The 18422-nt window shown below is 45.1% G+C and overlaps 1 protein-coding gene across 1 annotated transcript; it reads right to left on the bottom strand.

Annotated features, from left to right (window-relative positions):
- Positions 1-782: 782 nt before the first annotated feature.
- Positions 783-13084, bottom strand: INA (internexin neuronal intermediate filament protein alpha). Its single transcript, XM_049645670.1, has 3 exons — positions 11863-13084; positions 3242-3366; positions 783-1455 (listed from the first exon to the last, which is right to left on the bottom strand). Exons 1-3 carry the CDS (start codon positions 12922-12924, stop codon positions 1143-1145), a joined length of 1500 nt encoding a protein of 499 aa, XP_049501627.1. The 5' UTR covers positions 12925-13084; the 3' UTR covers positions 783-1142.
- Between the last annotated feature and the right edge of the window lie 5338 nt (positions 13085-18422).

The following is an 18422-nucleotide window of genomic DNA, read 5'->3' as shown; positions in this document are numbered from 1 at the left end:
TTAGCACTCTTAAAAGGCATAGGAGAGTAAAAGCAAGGCCTTGTTAGGACCTAGACTGTGGAAAAGGGGATAAGTGGGTTCTAAGGGTCAGGGTACGAAAGAGCTAATTCTAGATCACCACAAACGAACTGACACAGAGCAATGAGACCTTGGCTTTTCCCATCCACACAAATACTCACCTCTTCTAGCCTATACTACTAAATCTAAGGTCAGCTTAATCACAGCTTGGGACACTATTAGTGTGTTTCTAAAGTTAAAGTGAACAGCTACATTCAGAATAAAGTACTTTTTTTCCCCCTAATTAAATGGATTTGAATAAGCTGAAAGCCTAAAATCTAGGGACTCCTTTCATTATTGTATTTGTTGGGGTGACCCTTAAAACTTATCACTGCTTTTTTTTTCTTTTTTCTTTTTTCCTTACAGAATTGGAAGGACATGAAATGGGTAGGGAGAAGTCATTCCACGAATCACAGAAATGGTCAACATGCATCTAATTTTACCCATTGAACAGAGAGAGCTAAAAGGGGTAAGTTCTTTTGAGAAGAACCTAAATGTGTTTAAGGGGGAAGAATACTACACTAGCCTCTTTTTTTTTTTTTCCTGAATGGAAGAAAGGATACAAGGAATTATGAGAGGTGGGAGGAAGTGTCCGTTAAACAAACACCTATCACTTGTGAAGCAGTTTTGTCAGAATGGTGTTGGATGTGGACCATTGGTTTACCTTTGGCAGTGATCTTATGTTTTATGTACCTAGAGTGAGACTATATAGCGGGATAATGTCTGGGTATAGCGAGCAAATACAGGTTTTAATTTCAATTCACAGCAAATGACGATGATCACAGATTTAGCACCTTGATTTGTACTTCCTCTGTACCTGAATCATCTAATGCTGTGAAGCCTGAGCTTTAGGTGAGAAAGCGGAATTCTTAGATAACTCCTCTGTGGTTGTGCTAGGACTGCAGCTTGCTCCAACCTAAGGGGTGCTTTTCTTATTAGAGAAAGTAAGGATTCAATGCTAAATAGACTGAAGCCTTGAAGACATTTTATAGTGGTGACAGGTGTTTTGGTTCAGGAATAGGCTCTTTAACAAGTCAAATGCATATTATCCCCTCTTAAGCATTAACCTTATTAAAGCAACAGAATTAAATTTTTTGGCTTGAAGTGGTACTTTCTTCTATATTCGATTTCTCGGTTTTCTTAGTAGATATGACCGTCTCCTCCAGTATTTCTTCAAAACTTTCTCCTATCTGGGAGGTTTTCTTAGAGGCCACCTTAGAAACCTCTTCCTCCTCCTCCTCCTCTTTCTTAAGAGACAGCCCAGTGGATGAGACTTTGGAGGTTGTAGAACTGAGGATTCTAGGTGGGAGCAGATAACCCGGATTGGGAGGTGGATTCAGCCCTGAAATGCTTAATCCACTGGTGCTAAAACGTGTCTCTTCGCCTTCCAGCAGTTTCCTGTAAATCCAACAGAGAAACAGTCTTAGGAAGTCAACTTGCAACTTTTTTTGAAAAGAACTTAACCCTCCAGCTGCTATTCATTTTAGAAAGATTCCATAAGACTCTTCAGTTTCTTCATGAGATTGAGACCAATAAATATTGAATGCCAAGGCTCAAAGACTTGGAGTTTATCCAAGTTTAACTTGGAGTTATCCAGGTACACGCACACATGCACACTCTCACATCTTCAGCACCAGCTGTGTTTAAGGCACTGTCAAAGGGAAACCTATCCTATTCACAAATATGTTCAAAAAGGAATTTTTGTACAATTCTCCTTGGCCTCATCACACCCACTTTTGGCATTTAAGAGTCTACAAAGCTCTGGGGAGAAGTAATGTTACTATTTAAAACCTTAAATGCAATAGGGATAAGGAGGTGAGAAGTCCACAAAGGAGGAAAGAACCGCCTAATTCAGCCTGAACTTGAGATTTGTACTTTTTTCAACGTACAAAGGGAATGGAACCAACAACACAAAAACCAGTAAATGAAACTGTTTCAGATACCAGACTTTTTCTCAGCCTCGCCTAACCAGCATCATAAGTGTGGCCCCAATACTTTGTTTCTCATAACTCTAATAATTTTTATGACCTTTTCTTTAAAATCAGAAACTCAAGAGCACCTGGGTGGCTCAGTCAGTTAAGCATCTGACTCTTGGTTTTGGCTCCAGTCATGATCTCACGGCTTCATGGGTTCAAGCCCCACGTGGGGCTCCATGCTGACCATGCAGAGCCTGCTTGGGATTCTTTCTCTCTCTCTCCCTCTCTCTCTCTCTCTGCCCCTCCCACACTTGCACTCTGTCTCTCTCAAAATAAATAAATAAACTTAAAGAAAAAAAACAAACTCAAGACACTATCAAATACTCTTGGAGTTTTGTTTTGGAGTAGTATACATAGTGTAAAACAAAAAAAAAAAACCTCTCAGATCTGGGTTGAAGCTGAACTCTTTCATTTACCAGCACTATGACTTAGAATAAGTTACACCGTCAGTCTGTGGTTCAAGTTTCCTCATCTGCAAAATAGAAATAATATGACTAGATAATTTAAATATAGTATCTAATATAGTGCCTGGCACATAGTAGTCATTCCAAAAATAGTAGCTGCTGTTACTACCTTTTTTAAAAGGTTCACTAAAACATTGTTTGAGTAGAAATCCAGGGGGATACCTCACATATTAGGATGTTCTATATTGTATAAACCCTATTTTTAAAAGTTAGAGTCTGGTGGATTTTTTCTTTTAATCTTTTTTTAATGTTTATTTTATTTTTGAGAGAGAGAGAGAGAGACAGAGACAGAGCACAAGCGGGGGAGGGGCAGAGAGAGAGGGAGACACAGAATCCTAAGTAGGCTCCAGACTCCGAGCTGTCAGCAAGGATCCCAACGTGGGACTTGAACTCATAAACCACAAGATCATGACCTGAGCCGAAGTTGGACGCTTAACCGACTGAGCCACCCAGGTGTCCCACAGTCTGGTGGATTTTATGTCAACCTCTGGATACTCACGTTATTTCCTTAAATCCTAGCAGAGGTAGGTAGACTACTCCAGGACTAGTAACGTGGAGCTGAGATATAAACAAGTTGAAGGACAGAGGGGTCAGCTCACCTGCACAGGGCCAGTGATGTCTTTCTTTCCTCATCCCCCCTCACCCATCAGAAATCAGAGAGACTGAAACCACTTTATCCACTTATTGGGGTAGTGTTGCCCCAGATGACTGGGCCTGGTTGGGTGAGCATCCCCTCTGAAATACCTGTAAGCGGCAATCTCAATATCAAGAGCCATTTTGACATTGAGCAAGTCCTGGTATTCCCGAAGGTGGCGAGCCATCTCACTCTTGGTGTTCCTCAGATCATTCTCCAGCTGCCCGATGCTATCCTGAAAAGTGATATATCCAACATATTTGAGCCAGCTGAAATTCAGTAAGATTTACACAAAGCAAGGATTCTCAATCCTGACTCCACATTAAAAATCTAGGCCTGTCCCCCGGCCCAGATTCTGACTCATTTGTTCTGGGGTGGGGTTCCAGGAACTGCATTTTTTCATAAAGGTTGGATGATTTGGGTGCATGGTCAGGGTTGGGCACTTCTACTGCAGGGCATATGGTTCTTGATTGAACATCGGAGAAATATTTTCTCATTTTTAAATGTTTATTTATTTTTGAGAGAGAGAAAGAATGCTAGTGGGGGAAGGGCAAAGAGAGAGGGGGACAGAGGATCCGAAGCTGGCTCTGTGCTGACAGCGGAGAGCCTGATGCAGGGCTCAAACTCACAAGCCATGAGATCATGACCCTAGCTGAAGTCGAACACTTAACCAACTGAGCCACCCAGGCGCCCCCCTCTCTCTAACTTACTTATCATCCCTCCTTTGTTTGTTGTATTGCTGCTGAATAACTCCATCATTGCATGTCTTTTCCAAAACCCAAAGCCTCAGGTTAGAAGCTTAGACTCAGAAAATTCCAACTGTGAAAAGCACAGAGGATGGCAAGTCTTCTCTGCCTCCATTCATTTTGATGGTTTCCTGAAAGTCTGCTACTCAATCATCTTACTGAAAGCATTTTACACAATACATAAGGAGGAAGCAGAAAGACTCCATAGAATTGTTTTAATACAAATGACAGATTTAAATTATATATTTAAAACAAAACTAACTAGGTTCATGTAATAGCTTTGCTCCAAATTCTTTCAGGTGCAAACCCAGGCACAGAAGAAAACTAGCTTTAAAGTTTTGATTCTTGAGCAGCCAGAGGATTTTTTTTTAATGATTTATTTATTCCAAAAAAATTTTTTTTAACATTTATTCACTTTTGAGAGAGACAGACAGAGCACAAGTGGGGGAGGGGATTGAGAGAGGGAGACCCAGAATCTGAAGCAATCTCCAGGCTCTGAGCTGTCAGCACAGAGCTCGACTCAGGGCTCAAACTCACGATGGGAGATCATGACCTGAGCCAAAGTCAGATACTTAACCCGACTGAGCCACCCAGGCGCCCCAACAATTTATTTATTTTTATTTAAGTTTTTTCCTTTGTTTATTTTGAAGAGTGAGCAAGAGTGAGTGGGGGAGGGGCAGAGAGAGGGGGGACAGAGAAAATCCCAAGCAGGCTCCACATTGTCAGTGCAGAACCCGACATGGGGCTTGAACTCACAAACCATGAGATCATGACATGAGCCAAACAAAGTTGGATGCTTAACCGACTGAGCCACCCAGGTGCCCCCAGAGGATCTTTTCAAAACACAGCAGATTTTGTTGCTTACTTTCTTGAAACCTTCTAAGAGCTTTAGAATAAAGTCCAAACTCCTCGGCATGGTCTATACTATTCCCCTTGCTCAAAGAGTTTCAGCTACCTTGGCCTTTTTTGCTCCTTAAACTTACCAATGAACTTACTAAGTTCATTGCTGTCCCAGGCCCTGTAGGCTAGCTATTTCCTCTATTTGGAATGCTCTGTAGTGGGTCTTCCGTGGCCAACTCTGTGTCATCGAAGCTTCAGTTCAAACGCCCTCTGCTCAGATAGGTCTTCCTTTGTGTCTAATGGAGGTACCCTTTCCACACTGATCTAGCACGGTATTTTACCTCAAGCCAGGCCAGTAGCTAGCCTGGGCAGGGGCTTTGTGCAAATGAGAAAAAGGCAACTCCAGTGAGAGGACAAATTACAAGAAAGCACATACTTGAAAGTGGCCACTCTGCTCTTGGCTCTTATCATTATCTGAAATTTTCTTGTTCATTTATTTTCTGTCACCTTCCTTTATCTCATGGTTTTTCAACCTGGGAACTATTGACACTTTGGGCTGGATAATTCTTTGCTGTGGGAGGTTGTCCTGTGCATTGTAGGGTGTTTGGCAGCATCCCTGACCTCCACTAGTAGCACACCCCCTCCCTCCCAGTGGGGATAACCAACAATGTCTCTAGACATTGCTAAATGTCCCCTAGAAGGCAGATCACTCAAATCAAATGTAATTTACATGGAAACAGGGGCTGTTTCTGTTTAGTTCACCCCCGGCAGCCCAGATCCTAGCACAATGCACACTGAGACGCTCAATGAATAACTGTTAAATGAATGAACGGTGCTACGCAAGCACTTTTCCTATGACCTGAAAAGATGTGAGCTAATAACCCATATAATTCAGTTGCAGCTTTGTCAACATAAAGAACACAGCAATTTAGAGTAACTTTTGTGAATGAGTGATGCAAATAAACATCAGAAGTCTCAAGAAGTAAGTGGTGAGGGGCCCTCATAACTTCCCGTGTGGGAAGGATAAAGTGGTGGTGAAGGCAGTGCTGATAACATCAGGGGGTGCAGACTTCCAAATCAGGAGACTGCAGAAAGAATGAAAACTCATACCACCTACCTGTTCTATAAATATTGACAGGAATACCGCGAAAGAGAGACTCAATTAACTGAGGGGTACAGAGCAGGGAATGACAAGCAGTAGGGAAAATACATATTACACGGACAGCGATGGGAATATTCCAAAGTGTGTTAAGATATCATAAGGGCTTAAAATGGTTTTTACAAAAATTTTACTTGATGGCTGTTACCAGAGTTTAAACTAATCTACAAACAAGTCTGCTAGTGAAACATTGGGGGTAAGAGAGGCAACACTACCATGGTAAAGGGGAAAAGGGGAAAGGGGAGGAGGCTTTTCATCACGCGAAGTAGCAGGAGAAATGAAATTTGAGGAAAAGTGGAGGATTTCATCAGGATATTTGGGTTGTATTTCTTGCCCTGCCACAAATACCCAACATACCTCAGTCAGTTTTCTATATTTTAGTTTCTTCAAAACTTTCATTTCTACATATGGAAAATTATAATGTTTATTCTTTCCTGAGATATACTGAGATCCTCAAGTTAGGATTCCAGCTTAAGGGACCTCACATTACTATATGAGTCTATTATCTGTTAAATTAGATAACAGGCATTAGAACAGCACTTGTCACATAGAAATTGCTCAGTAATTGCTAATGATTTTTATTACTGTTAATATCATACCATGTGACTCTATACCCTTTTTAATCAAATGGACAGATTAATCATGTGTCCTCCCTACAACCCCTTGGATCACTAAGGAAAGCAATATATAATAAAACTTTAATATTAGATAGTTGAAGGCATATTCCTTAAAGCACCAGATTAAAAAAAATTTTTTTTTGAACAAAGACCTTTCTAAAGTGGCTTCTACCATTTTTTAAAAGTTTTTATTTTATTTATTTTTTAAATTTCTTTTTTAACGTTTATTCATTTTTGAGAGACAGGGAGAGACAGAGCATGAGTGGGGGAGGGGAAGAAAGAAAGGGAGACACAGAATCTGAAGCAGGTGCAGGCTCTCAGCTGTCAGCACAGAGCCCAACTTGAGGCTGGACCCCACGAACCGCGAGATCATGACCTGAGCCGAAGTCAGATACTCAACCGACTAAGCCACCCGGGGAACCCCTAAAGATTTTATTTTTTAAAGTAATCTCTACCTCCAATGCAGGGCTCAAACTCACAACCCCAAGATCAAGAGCTGCACACTCTGGGGTACCTGGGTGGCTCAGTCAGTTGAGCTCAGGTGATGATCTTGCCAGTTTGCCTTTCAGCACGGACCCGCTTGGGATCTTCTGTCCCCCTCTTGCACTCTCCCAAAAATAAATAAATGAATAAATGAATGAATGAATGAATAAATAAATAAATAAAAAGAGCTCCACTCTCTACCAACCAAGCCAGCCAAGCACCCCACTTGTACCATTCTTAATTAGGACATAAACATAATGCAACCTTTCTTAGCAACCATGGGTTGTGATAATGATCAATTATTTTTCTATAGTTCTATGATGTCTTTTATCTTCTAGGTCAGCTGAGGTATATCAGGTTATTTTTATCCTAAATGGCCCCAAAGACCAGTGTTTGCATTAGTGCTTGTTACTTATTGGTTTTCTTTGTTCTGAAAGTGAAACTAATGCTACTTGTCCTTGATGATGACTGACTCCATTGGTCCCTCTTCTCTATCTTGCAGCAGGCTTGAAATTCAAATGACAAAGTGCTTTAGAATCATGTAAAGTAAGAATGAGTAAGTGAGGGGCACCAGAGGGGATCAGCTTACCAATATGTGATTTGAGGTTAGATGTTTTGTCTCATCAGGGGGTTAGTAAGGTCCTTTTTCTTTTCCTTTTTCTTTTTCTAAGTATATTTATTTATTTTGAGAGAGCGGGAAAGAGAGGGGGAGGGGGCAGAGAGAGAGGGAAAGAGAGAGAATCCCAAGCAGGCTCCACATTGTCAGCGCGGAGCCCAACGCAGGCCTCAAACCCTCGAACCGTGAGATCATGACCCGAGCCAAAACCCCAAGAGTCAGATGCTCAACTGACTGAGCCACGCAGGTGCCCCAATGTGGTCCTGTTTTTGTTTGTTTGCTTCAGAGCTGTGTTTGCTGAATAAGAGGTTGTTGGGAGTTGAGTTCTAGATAGAGGAGATTTCCTTGAATTTTTATGTTATACATTTCATACATTTATTTTATGGATCAGAGTAGACAAAAAGCACAACTTGGCTCCTTTCAGAAGGAATTGGGCTGACTGCTGACCATTGCTCTTCAATGTCTAGTCCCTTTGTTTGTGCTCTCTTCCCCCACACCAGGCTGTCTTGCATTGCCCTTCAAAAGCCCTGCCAAAGATGGCCTCCAGCTGGAAATCTGAGCAGAGCGCTGCAGTCTGCCCCCTCCCCCAACCACGCAGCTGCTGCTGGCTTAGCCTGAGGGAATGGCAGAGAGGCACTCCCAGTTCCAGCTGGGGTCTCTCCTGGAGTAATAGCTAAGACAAGTGCTGAGCATCTTCCCAAGGCCTGGAAGGATGCAGATCAGGAGTAAGAGAAAGAAATGGCCACACAAGCATCTGCACGGGAGAAAAGGAACCACAAACAGTGCTATGGGTTTCATCACTTTTAGCAGCCCTCAGCAAGGTGAGCAGTAGTGACCATAGCACAGTTTGAATGAAAGAGTCCATTAAGAATTACTGGGTGGGGAGAGGGGATTTTTATATGTGGACCACCCATATGCCTTATTCTCCTTCCTGTCTTTGCTTTCTACCCCCACCCCCCACCCCACCATACTTTAAAATCTTGCATATTATGAGCTGGTGTATATTGTGAAATGCGGTTTAGGTCAGCACACCTCCAAATCAGTCTGAGGAACAATAGAATGCAGTGCTTTTACTGAAATTGCATATTTTCCTGGACCCCACCTGTGAACAACTGAATCCAGTTGGGAGTAGGGGTAGGCCTCAGAATCTTTTTGTTAAGCCCCCAAGTGACCTTGGTGGATCAATGGGTTTAGGAACTACTAGTTTAAATTTATTTCTGTGAGGGAGCAATCAAGGTGGCCCTGGTGACAACAATACAGTAAGGCAGAGAGGGGCAAAAACCAAACCAAACCAAAAACACATGGAAGAACTAAAAAAAAAAAAGGACCAAATGTAGTTTCTTTTGAATTCTAATTTCAGAGATAAATCTATTGAGCCATAGACTTATCTATCAGCCACTGTTACCCCAATCTCTAAGGGGCCAGCCCCTTCTTGCTATTTCATTAGGTTATATTCCAATCTCATACTGGAGAGAAGAGGGCAGACTTGGCTCATCTCCCTGGGGAGCATTAACTAATGGTGAGCTTGATTGTTCAGCAAGGTCTTTCAAGGAAAGCTTTGGCTTTCCAAGACCATAATACAGGGCCAAGGCCACCGGTATCCTGAAAAAATATCCTTAGATGTCTTTGGCAGAACAGGGCCTCTAATGGTGATGAAGCAGCTGTGCAGGAACCAGCTTCGCCCTGGGTCAGAGATGGAAAAGGGTTCAGCTGGAGGGTGGCTACATTTGGATTTTGAAGACAACGGTCCTAGCTCTTCATAATTTCTCCTGTCACCTGATTTGGACTCTCATATGTCATTGTGTACTTACCATGTCACCTTGAATCATTCTTTACCCTTTCAAAAGTGTAATAAGCTTTCCCTCCTTGAATAGGCTGTCAGCATTCCAGGCATGGAAAATGTGACTTTAATGGGGCCTTCCTCTGCCTCTTAAGAGGGTGGCAATCTTGCAAGGGAAAATGGGTCTATCACTCATCTTTGAAGCAGAAGAAAGAGAACCGCCTCCCATTACTGCAGTGAAAGGGGAGTAGGGAGGGGTGAGAGGGCAAGAAAACAATGGCTGAATCTCATTGTGGAGAAGGAGGCTTTTCATCTTAGCACTGCCAGAATTGTTGAGAAAACAGCCAGAGGACACCCCTGTGACTTCAGGCCTTCAGGATCAGCAGGTGAGGATGTGAGCCCCTCACAGGACTTCAGCCTGAAGTCCCAAGGGGTAGGAAATAGCTTTCCGTTGTCTCATCTCCTCTTCCACTCCACCAGCAGGTCCACTGAGGCTTTGATGGCTCAAGCTGATGGGGGCAGCACTGCAGAGCTGCAGATGCCGCAGTTTCTGTTGTTTTGTTAGTTTGCTTGTTTCCTGTAGACTGTATCTGGATGACCCTACTATTGTCTAACACTGAAAGCCTTTTAAAGCAAACAAAACAAGTCAGACAGTACTGTCACTACCGCTTAGAATGTAGGGCTATACCAAACAAACAGAGGGCATGGCAAAGCCCAATTTAGATGACAGTTGCAGTTGTAGATAAGTTATTCTTTTTGTAGAAATACTGGGCTAGCCCTTCAGAAGACCACCTACCTCATCTTTTGATGCTTCTAGAACACATGAAGTCTCAATTAACTAAATGTAATTAATTCAGGCCATGCAGGGGCTAGGCCATATACTGAAACATTCAAGTTACAGCTTTTGAAGCAGAACAGAAGTATTTACTTGAATTGTGCTATAATTCCAAATGAACCAAAACAAATGGTCCAAGCAAGCTTTCTTCCTTAAGTAACGGGGGTAGTTTATAATGAACAACATATACTTGCACACCGATAATAATTCTTTAGCTGTAGACTAACATAGTACTTTCAAGATTTCACTCCTTTCTTGGTTCTATTTTATTAATGTTCCCAAACCCTGTTAATTTCATCAAATGTAAGCTTCAATCTTTGCTAGAATGAATTATTGAAAATTTCTGAATTATTACCATTCTACCCAATGGAGCTTTTATTGTACCTTGAAATTGAATCACACTATTTAGATTCCTTTATTTCCTTTGCCTCTGTACCCTCTGTGGTTATAAGCCCAGAATGTCCTATATAGTAGAACCGAAGATGCAGTCGCCTTTGTTTGGAGACAAAAAGGAAGAAAGATCCAGTCAATACCTTCACAGGAGCTTAAAGGACACGCAAAGATGGAAAAAATAAGCGGCCTATAACAAAGATAGGACCATCCATCTCTGTGATTTACCACATGCATTTAGGTTGGAAAATTATTAAGGAGATGTGAATTTTCAAGTGAGACCTCACTGCTGCTGAGCACATTAAGCGTTTTTTGTTAAGTGCTAAGCCATCCATGACAGTGAAAATTGATGCTGTCCACGAGGTGACCTTTGATTGCAGGTAGCTAGGACTGATGTGATGGTGTTGCAGATAGGAAAAAAAAAAAGCCCAAAGCACTTAATTGCCTAGAGAGTCATAACTGGGACATGAGACGAGAGAGACATCATTTCTGAGATGGAAAGAACTCTAGATCAGCACCGAGGACAGCGCCCCTGACCATTCCCATTTGCTAAGCGGTTTAAAGCTTTCTTTAGCACAAATACCCGTAGGTCCACAAGGAAACTGTGTGTGTGCGCGTGTGTGTGCGCCTGTGTGCGGTGGGGGGAAGGGGAACAGGGGGCAGAGCAGAGCAGTTGTGACTAGCCCAATCACCCAGCTCCTTGGCTCCCAATCTCTAGACTCTTTTGAAGGCAAAAGTCAAGAAAATGGGATAGAACCCTTCCCAGTTCAGTCCAGCATTCTCTCTAGGGCAGACCATAATCCATAAATATCAATCCCGGGGCGCACAGAAAGAAAGCCTTTCAAAGTCAACCAAACAAGTCAGACAGCTGAGACAGCACTGTCAACCATGAGAGGCTGTAAACCACCTGCATTGGGTTCACTCCTACTTTTGGTGGGGGACTGTTCTTCAGATCGCCAGGGTGTTTATGTCCACTTGCGGACAGGGAGGCATGAATTAGATTTTTGGACTCTGAAAAACTTAAACTTAAGGGATTTTTCTAAAAGGTCTCTGACAGGGACGTGACGGGCAGGGACAGAGGGTGGCCAGGACTCTAGAATTAATGGTATAGACTCCAGGGCTCTTTGTTTGCCTCCAGTTGGAGCTCTTCCTCTTCCCTTCCCTCCCCTCCTCTCGGTTCCTAGAGCTCCAGTTGTGTGGGAAAGCGCAGGTAGGTGGGGGAGAGGACAGGGCGCCCCCTCCCTTTGCAGCGTTCCAGCTCTTACCTGGTAGCTAGCCACCTCTGCACTGTGCCGCTCCTCCAGCTCCAGGATCTGCCTCTCCAGGGACTCATTGGCCCCACGCAGCCCTTCAATCTCGATGGTGCGGGCCTGCAGCTGGCGCCGGTACTCGTGAATCTCCTCACGGCTTGCCCGGATGGCCTCGGTGCTGCGCGCTGCCTGCTCGTTCAGGTTGGCAAACTTGGACTTGTACCACTCCTCGGCTGACTGGAGGTTCTTGGCAGCCAGGGACTCATACTGGGCGCGGATCTCCCTCAGCGCCGAACTCAGGTCTGGTTTGGCCACAGCCACGTCCACCTCGGCCGCGGCCTGCGACGACGCCTGCAGCGTGGCCAGCAGCTCGGCCACCTCCTCGTCGTGCACCTGGCGCACGAAGGCCAGCTCGTCCAGCAGCGACTCCACCTTCTTCTCCAGGTCCAGGCGGGCCAGCGTGGCGCCGTCCACGTCGCGCTGCTGCGCCTTCAGGGCGCGCTCCGCGCCTTCGCGCCCTCGGCTCTCTTCCTCGCAGCGCGCCCGAAGCCGCTGCACCTCCTCGGCCAGCCCGTCGCGCTCCAGCAGGGCCTGCGCGCGCGCCGAGCTCGCCTCCTCCAGCTGCGCGCGCAGGTCGCGCAGCTCGCGCTGGAAGAGCTCGCCGACGCGCGACGGCTCGGCGTGGCGCTGTCGCAGCGCGGCCAGTTCGGCCTCGAGCGCGCGGTTCTGCGTCTCCAGCTGGTGCACCTTCTCGATGAACACAGCGAAGCGGTCGTTGAGGCCCTGCAGCTGCTCCTTCTCGTTGGTGCGGATAATCTTGTACTCATTGGTGCGCGCCGCCGCCTGACTCAGGTCCAGCCCGTCGGATGCCGGGGCCCGGCGGTAGGCTAGGCCCAGGCCGAGCGACGAGGCCGAGGAGCAGGCGGCCGAGGAGGCGACATTGCAGCGGGACAGCGACTGCGAGCGGAAGCTACCCGCGCCACCGGCGCTGGAGAGGCGCGAGGATAGGCGAGAGCCATCTCCAAACACCTTGCGGTAGGAGGAGGCGCACAGGTAGTGCTCCGAGCCGAAGCTCATGGTGCTGGGACCAGGGCCGGGAGAGCGGCTGCGGCTGAAGGTCCAGAGGAGAGAAGAGGTGCGCCAGACGGGGCGCGGCTGGGCGGTGTGCACCGGGTTTTAAGGCGCCGGGGCTGGGGCGGTGCGTTGTGGGCGGAGCTACTGCTCCGGGTCTGGCGGAGAGAAGGAAGGGGGGCCTTCAGGAGCGGGGGCGGGGAAGCGCAGTGACAACTGCAGCTGCGCGCGAGGCGGACCCAGGGCGCGGAGACAAAGCGATTTGCGTAGGAGCCGCTCCCTGTCCGCAGCGCCCCTCCCCAAGAATTGTGTGGTTTGGAAGTGACTTGAGCGGAGGGGTGCCTAAACGACTGGGGTTTCCCATCCGGACACCACCCGGCTCTGTCGTTTCCCTTGACCCTGTTCTCCTTGCCCCCTTTAACCCACCCGGAGTTAGGGTTTTCTGGGAGGTGTCCCGGACGCCAGCCCATCCCTACCCAGGAGCTCCTGAGGGTGAGGCACTGTTTTTCCAGTTAAGAGTGGGGACTTTGTCCCTTCCCTCAGGCTTTGTCCCTTCCCTCAGCCAGCTCGGGGTTCCCAAGGGGTAGAGTGGGTCTACGTCAGAGAGCATCTCATCAGCCGTTCCTCTGCAGCTCTCGCGGAAGCGCCCAGGGCAGGTGGCTGGGCGGAATGCCTGTGACGCCCCCCGGAGAAGGGCGGGGAGGGGGGGGGGCGGATAGATAAAGAACATGGGCCCGAGAAGCGGATAGAAGCGGAAAGAAGTGGAGGTCAAAGAGCTGGAATGGGCAAAACTGAAATGCCCCTGACATTTGTATAAATGAACGGGTTTTCCACCCGCAGACCACACAGCTCTGTCGCTTCCCTTGACCCTGTCCTCCTTGCCTACACCCGGAATTGGGTTTGTTGGTTTGTTTGTTTTTAGGGGGAATCCTGTATGCCCATCCCCACTCCGGATCTCTGGATGGAGATGGATTCAGCACAGTCCCCACCACTCTCCATTGAATAACACCCAACTTCTTAATTCATTTACTTTACTTATCCAGCCCTGTAGGTGCTAGAGATTTCAGGCTATGTAAATCCTCATCTGGTTTAGCCGCGACCTTTCCTGTGTGGATCTCTCCTTGGACAAAAGAGGTCTCTGCAAACATTAAACTCCAGGAGTGGGGAAGGGTGCTGGCCACATGGCTGGCCTCCTTTATCGCACATGGTGTGGGATGGGAGGAGGGGTAGTCAAGGAATGGGACCTGGAGAGATGAAGGCTGGGAGGAGTCAGTGTAGGATCTGTAGTATGCACTCACCTTCTAGCTTATTGTATGTCTCAGGATGTGGTTATGGCTTAGGAGAGGAAGTAAGAACTTTTTAGTAAACTCCAGAATTCCAGACTGCAGGCCTTTCTTGGTTTGGAATCTCAAGAATGTAGTTCTAGGATAAGTTTTAACTTTGTGGGTGGAAATATTACCTGAGACAGACCACTAAAGGAAGGGAGAAGGGGAGTCCATTGGGACTTTGAAACATATTTCTTGGCTTTATGCTTGATGTCATGGAAAATGGTTAGGCTCTGCCACAGCCTGTCTCCCTGGTTCCTCATCGCAGACTGAGACCTGCACTGAATTCTGTGTTCATTGGGTTCAGAAATGCCTGATGAGGGGAAGGATGGAAGAATGCTAGCTAACACAACTGAGTGATTACTCTCTGTTAACCATTGTGCCAGGACTTTTGCATAGGTTACTTCCTTTCTGGCCACTCTTCAGGGTAGCTTTTACCCCCATTTTCGGGCTCAGCTGCAGCACTCTGCACAAGGTCACTAGCAAGCAAACATACATTCTTTCCTCACTACCTAATTCTCCTTCTTAGAGCAATGAGGCTCTTGAAGTCTCATTAATTTCCCTGCTGCCAGCATAAGGCTAAGTGGGCTACTGAAGAGTTTTGACCAGTAACAAAGTAGCAGACTGGGTTGTAATTCAAAGAATCCAAGGTAATGGATTTGAATTGTGGCTTCTGCCACTTACCAAGCCTGTAGGGATAACAACACCTACCTCCCCAAGGTTGTGAAAGATTGAGTTGATGTATGTGAAGGTGCTTGGTAAGCTGTATGCGTATAAGGGGTTCTTGTCATTATTGTCCTCTTTCAAATAGGGGACATTGCTTTGCATCTACCATCAACAGGATATGAATTGGGGCTAGTAATGGGATTGCAGGAAACTGTCATTTCCTGTCACAGACCTTTAGGCTGCTCCTTGGCAAAAAGAAAATAGCCAATCTTGATTGTGGTACCGGGGGCCAGCATGAGTGTCACTGAGTAGAAATGCGACAGATAATTAGATCTTACTTCTTTCTGGGTTCTAGTTCCAATCTCATTTCAACCATGTTATTCGGGACTGAATAACTAAAAATCAGCAATGTCCTGGTTGGAGTTTTATTTTTCTTTCTCTTTCCATCTTCCAAAGGAAACAGTACTCCCAAGGTAAAACACACACAATGCAGAAGTAAGGCAAAAGGCCTTAATAATCCAACAAAGGGGTAGTGGCCTGGAAAATATAGAGTGGACTGCGTTTTGTAATTTCTGAACAGCTTATCTTAAGATTCCAAACTGAGATTCTCCCATGGGACTAGTACCTCCCCTTTCTTGGCATACCACCCTACAGGCCCAGATGTTTGGCTTTAATATTTTTAGCACAAAGCTCTATTACCAAGAAGTGTTCTTGGCTGAGCCTCAAACCACAACTCCTTCCAGCTGGCCAGGTTTCTTGAGGGAGTGCCCTGCCCTAGGTAGAGGTTGTGTCTTCATCTTCCTATAATGTCAGACTCAGGCACTGTGGATACATTGGTTAGTCATCCCCAGGTTTTCCCTCATGCCACATCCTCTGTGGCCTCTCTGTGGCATTTGGCAGTGCTCACTACTCTCCTTGGTTTCAAAGACCCAGTTTTTGCTTTTATGCTTTTCCCTCATAAACTCTTTTTTAGTAGAGGAAGGGAGGCTTGTGGTAGAATCTCTCCCTAAGGGATCTAGCTTTGCATCATGGCTCTTTCTAGCCATCGGACTTTGAATAAATCACTGTCATTTGCTGAACTTAGTTTCCTTATCTGTAAAATTTGTTTAATGTTTATTTTTGAGAGAGAGAGAGAGAGAGAGAGAGAGAGAGAGAATGCACACAGTGGGGGAGGGGTAGAGGGAGAGGAGAGGGAGACAGGATCCAAACCAGGCTACGTGCAGACAGCAGACAGTCCAATCTAGGGCTCAAACTCACGAACTGTGAGATCATGACCTGAGCCAAAGTCGGATGCTTAACCGACTGAGCCACCCAGCCACCCCTCTTTATCTGTCATATAGATAAAGACTACCTGAATATAGACTATCTGAGTAGTCTCCAAACCTGACTGCTCATTAGAAGTCCCTGGGAACTTAAATTCAGATTCTCGGGCCTTACCCCAGAGAAGAGGTTCTGAGAAGCCTTGACCTGCCTCTCATGAGACTTCTGCAAGGTTTAAATGAGATTATATACACAAAGTGGGTATACGATGACTGCCACGTGCATGCTCAATAAATCGTGGCTGTTAGAAGTATCAACTTCTTTATTCATTCAGCAAATATTTCTGAGTGCAAGGCACTAGACTAGGTGCTAGGAATAGGGCAGATGTGGACTCTACTCCATGGGACTGGAAATCTAGCAAGAGAGATAGAGATTAAACAACTAATTACACAGTTATTAGTTATAATTGTGACAAGTGCTCTGAAGGAAGATTACAAGTTGCTGTGGGGCATATAACAAAAGGCCTGACCTATGCTGATGGTTATCAAATTCTTATTTACAATTTCCAACTTTTTAAAAATTTTATTTTTTTAATGTTTCTTTATTTTTGAGAGAGAGAGAGAGAGACAGAGTGCAAGCAGGGGAAGGGCAGAGAGAGAGGGAGACACAGAATCTGAAGCAGGCTTCAGGCTCTGAGCTGTCAACAGAGTTCGATGAGGGGCTTGAACCCATGAACTGTGAGATCATGACCTGAGTAGAAGTCAGAGGCTTAACCAACTGAGCCACCCAGGCACTCATCCAATTTCCAAATTTAAACTCACATCTCCAACTGCCTGTTGGACATCCCCTCATGAATGCTTGCTGGTTTTCAAGTACTGTATATCTAAAAGTGGCCTCTAGCCTCTCCACCCCAGCCCACTTGTTAATGTTGACTTTTCTTTCTTTCTTTTTTGTTTATTTATTTATTTGGAGAGAGAGCAGGTGAGGGGCAGAGAGAGAGGGAGAGAAAGAATCTCAAGCAGGCTCTACACTGTCAGTGTAGAGCCTGATGCAGGGCTTGAACTCACGAACCGTGAGATCACAACCTGAGCTGAAATCAAGAGTCAGACACTTAACCAACTGAGCCACCCAGGCACCCGTAATGTTGACTTTTCTGTCTTACCCCTGTTCCTTCACTTGTGTACCTCTCTCTTCCTGGTATTTCCTCCTCTGGCCCTGCTTCAACTGTTGATATCCTTAAGGCTCAAATGCCACCTCCCCTGGTATTTCGAATGTAAAGTGATCCTTCCCTCCCATAAACTCTCCTCCTCCTCCCCATAGCCTTTACAATATTCACATGACTTATAATTACCTACCATCTTCTGCTGTTAATTATTTGTGTGCTTGTCTAAACTTAACTGGAAGCCCTTCTGTATTTATGAATCTCTCTCAGCATCTATCACAGTACTAAACACATGTGAGGTGAAAAAAAATGGTTGAAAATTCTTTCCTGTACAACCACTTGGGAAGAGTCTTTGGCATGACACCAAGGGTGCAACCCATAAAAGAAATAAATAAATTTGACTTCATCAAAATTAAAAAAAAAATTGTCTGCAAAAGACCTGTTAAGAAGTTGAAAAGACAAGAAGAAGAAGGAGGAGGAGGGGGAGGGGAAGGAGAAGGAGGAGAAGAAAAGACAAACCATAGACTGGGAGAAAATGTGTGCAAATCATACATCCCACAAAGGATTTGTATCCATAATATATACAGAACTCTAAACACAACAGTAAGAAAACAAACATTCCAGTTAGAAAATAGGCAAAAGATTTGAACAGATATTTTACCAAAGGAATATACAGATGGCAAATAAGCATATGAAAATATGTTCAACATCACTAGCCATTAGAAAAATGCAAATTAAAACCCTAATGATATATACTGTCTACCTACTAGAGTGGCTGAAACATAATACTGACAATACCAACTGCTTGCAAGGATTTAAAGTAGCTGGATCTCTTATCTGTTACTGGTAGGATTGTAAAATGGTACACCCATTCTGGAAAACACTTTGGCAATTTCTTATAAAGTTAAACATACATTTACCATATGACCCAGCAATCTCACTCTTAAGTATTTAGCCTAGAAAAATGAAAATCTACAAAAAAAAATCTGTACATGAATGGTCATAGCAGCTTTCTTGGTAATAGACAAAAACAGAAAACAACCAAAATGTCCTTTAACGGGTGAGTAGATAAACAAACCGTCCAATATGAT

This window comes from Panthera uncia, chromosome D2 (assembly GCF_023721935.1).
Source record: "Panthera uncia isolate 11264 chromosome D2, Puncia_PCG_1.0, whole genome shotgun sequence".
Lineage (NCBI taxonomy): Eukaryota > Metazoa > Chordata > Mammalia > Carnivora > Felidae > Panthera > Panthera uncia.
Note: the sequence above shows the minus strand (reverse complement) of the source record. Positions and strands in the feature narration are given on the sequence as shown.

Coding starts and splice junctions, on each gene's coding strand:
- INA (XM_049645670.1), bottom strand. CDS start 12,924: ATGAGCTTCGGCTCGGAGCACTACCTGTGCGCCTCCTCCTACCGCAAG. Junction 3,367..11,862: donor CAGAGGTGGCTAGCTACCAG/GTAAGAGCTGGA, acceptor ATCACTTTTCAG/GATAGCATCGGGCAGCTGGA. Junction 1,456..3,241: donor ATTGAGATTGCCGCTTACAG/GTATTTCAGAGG, acceptor TTGGATTTACAG/GAAACTGCTGGAAGGCGAAG.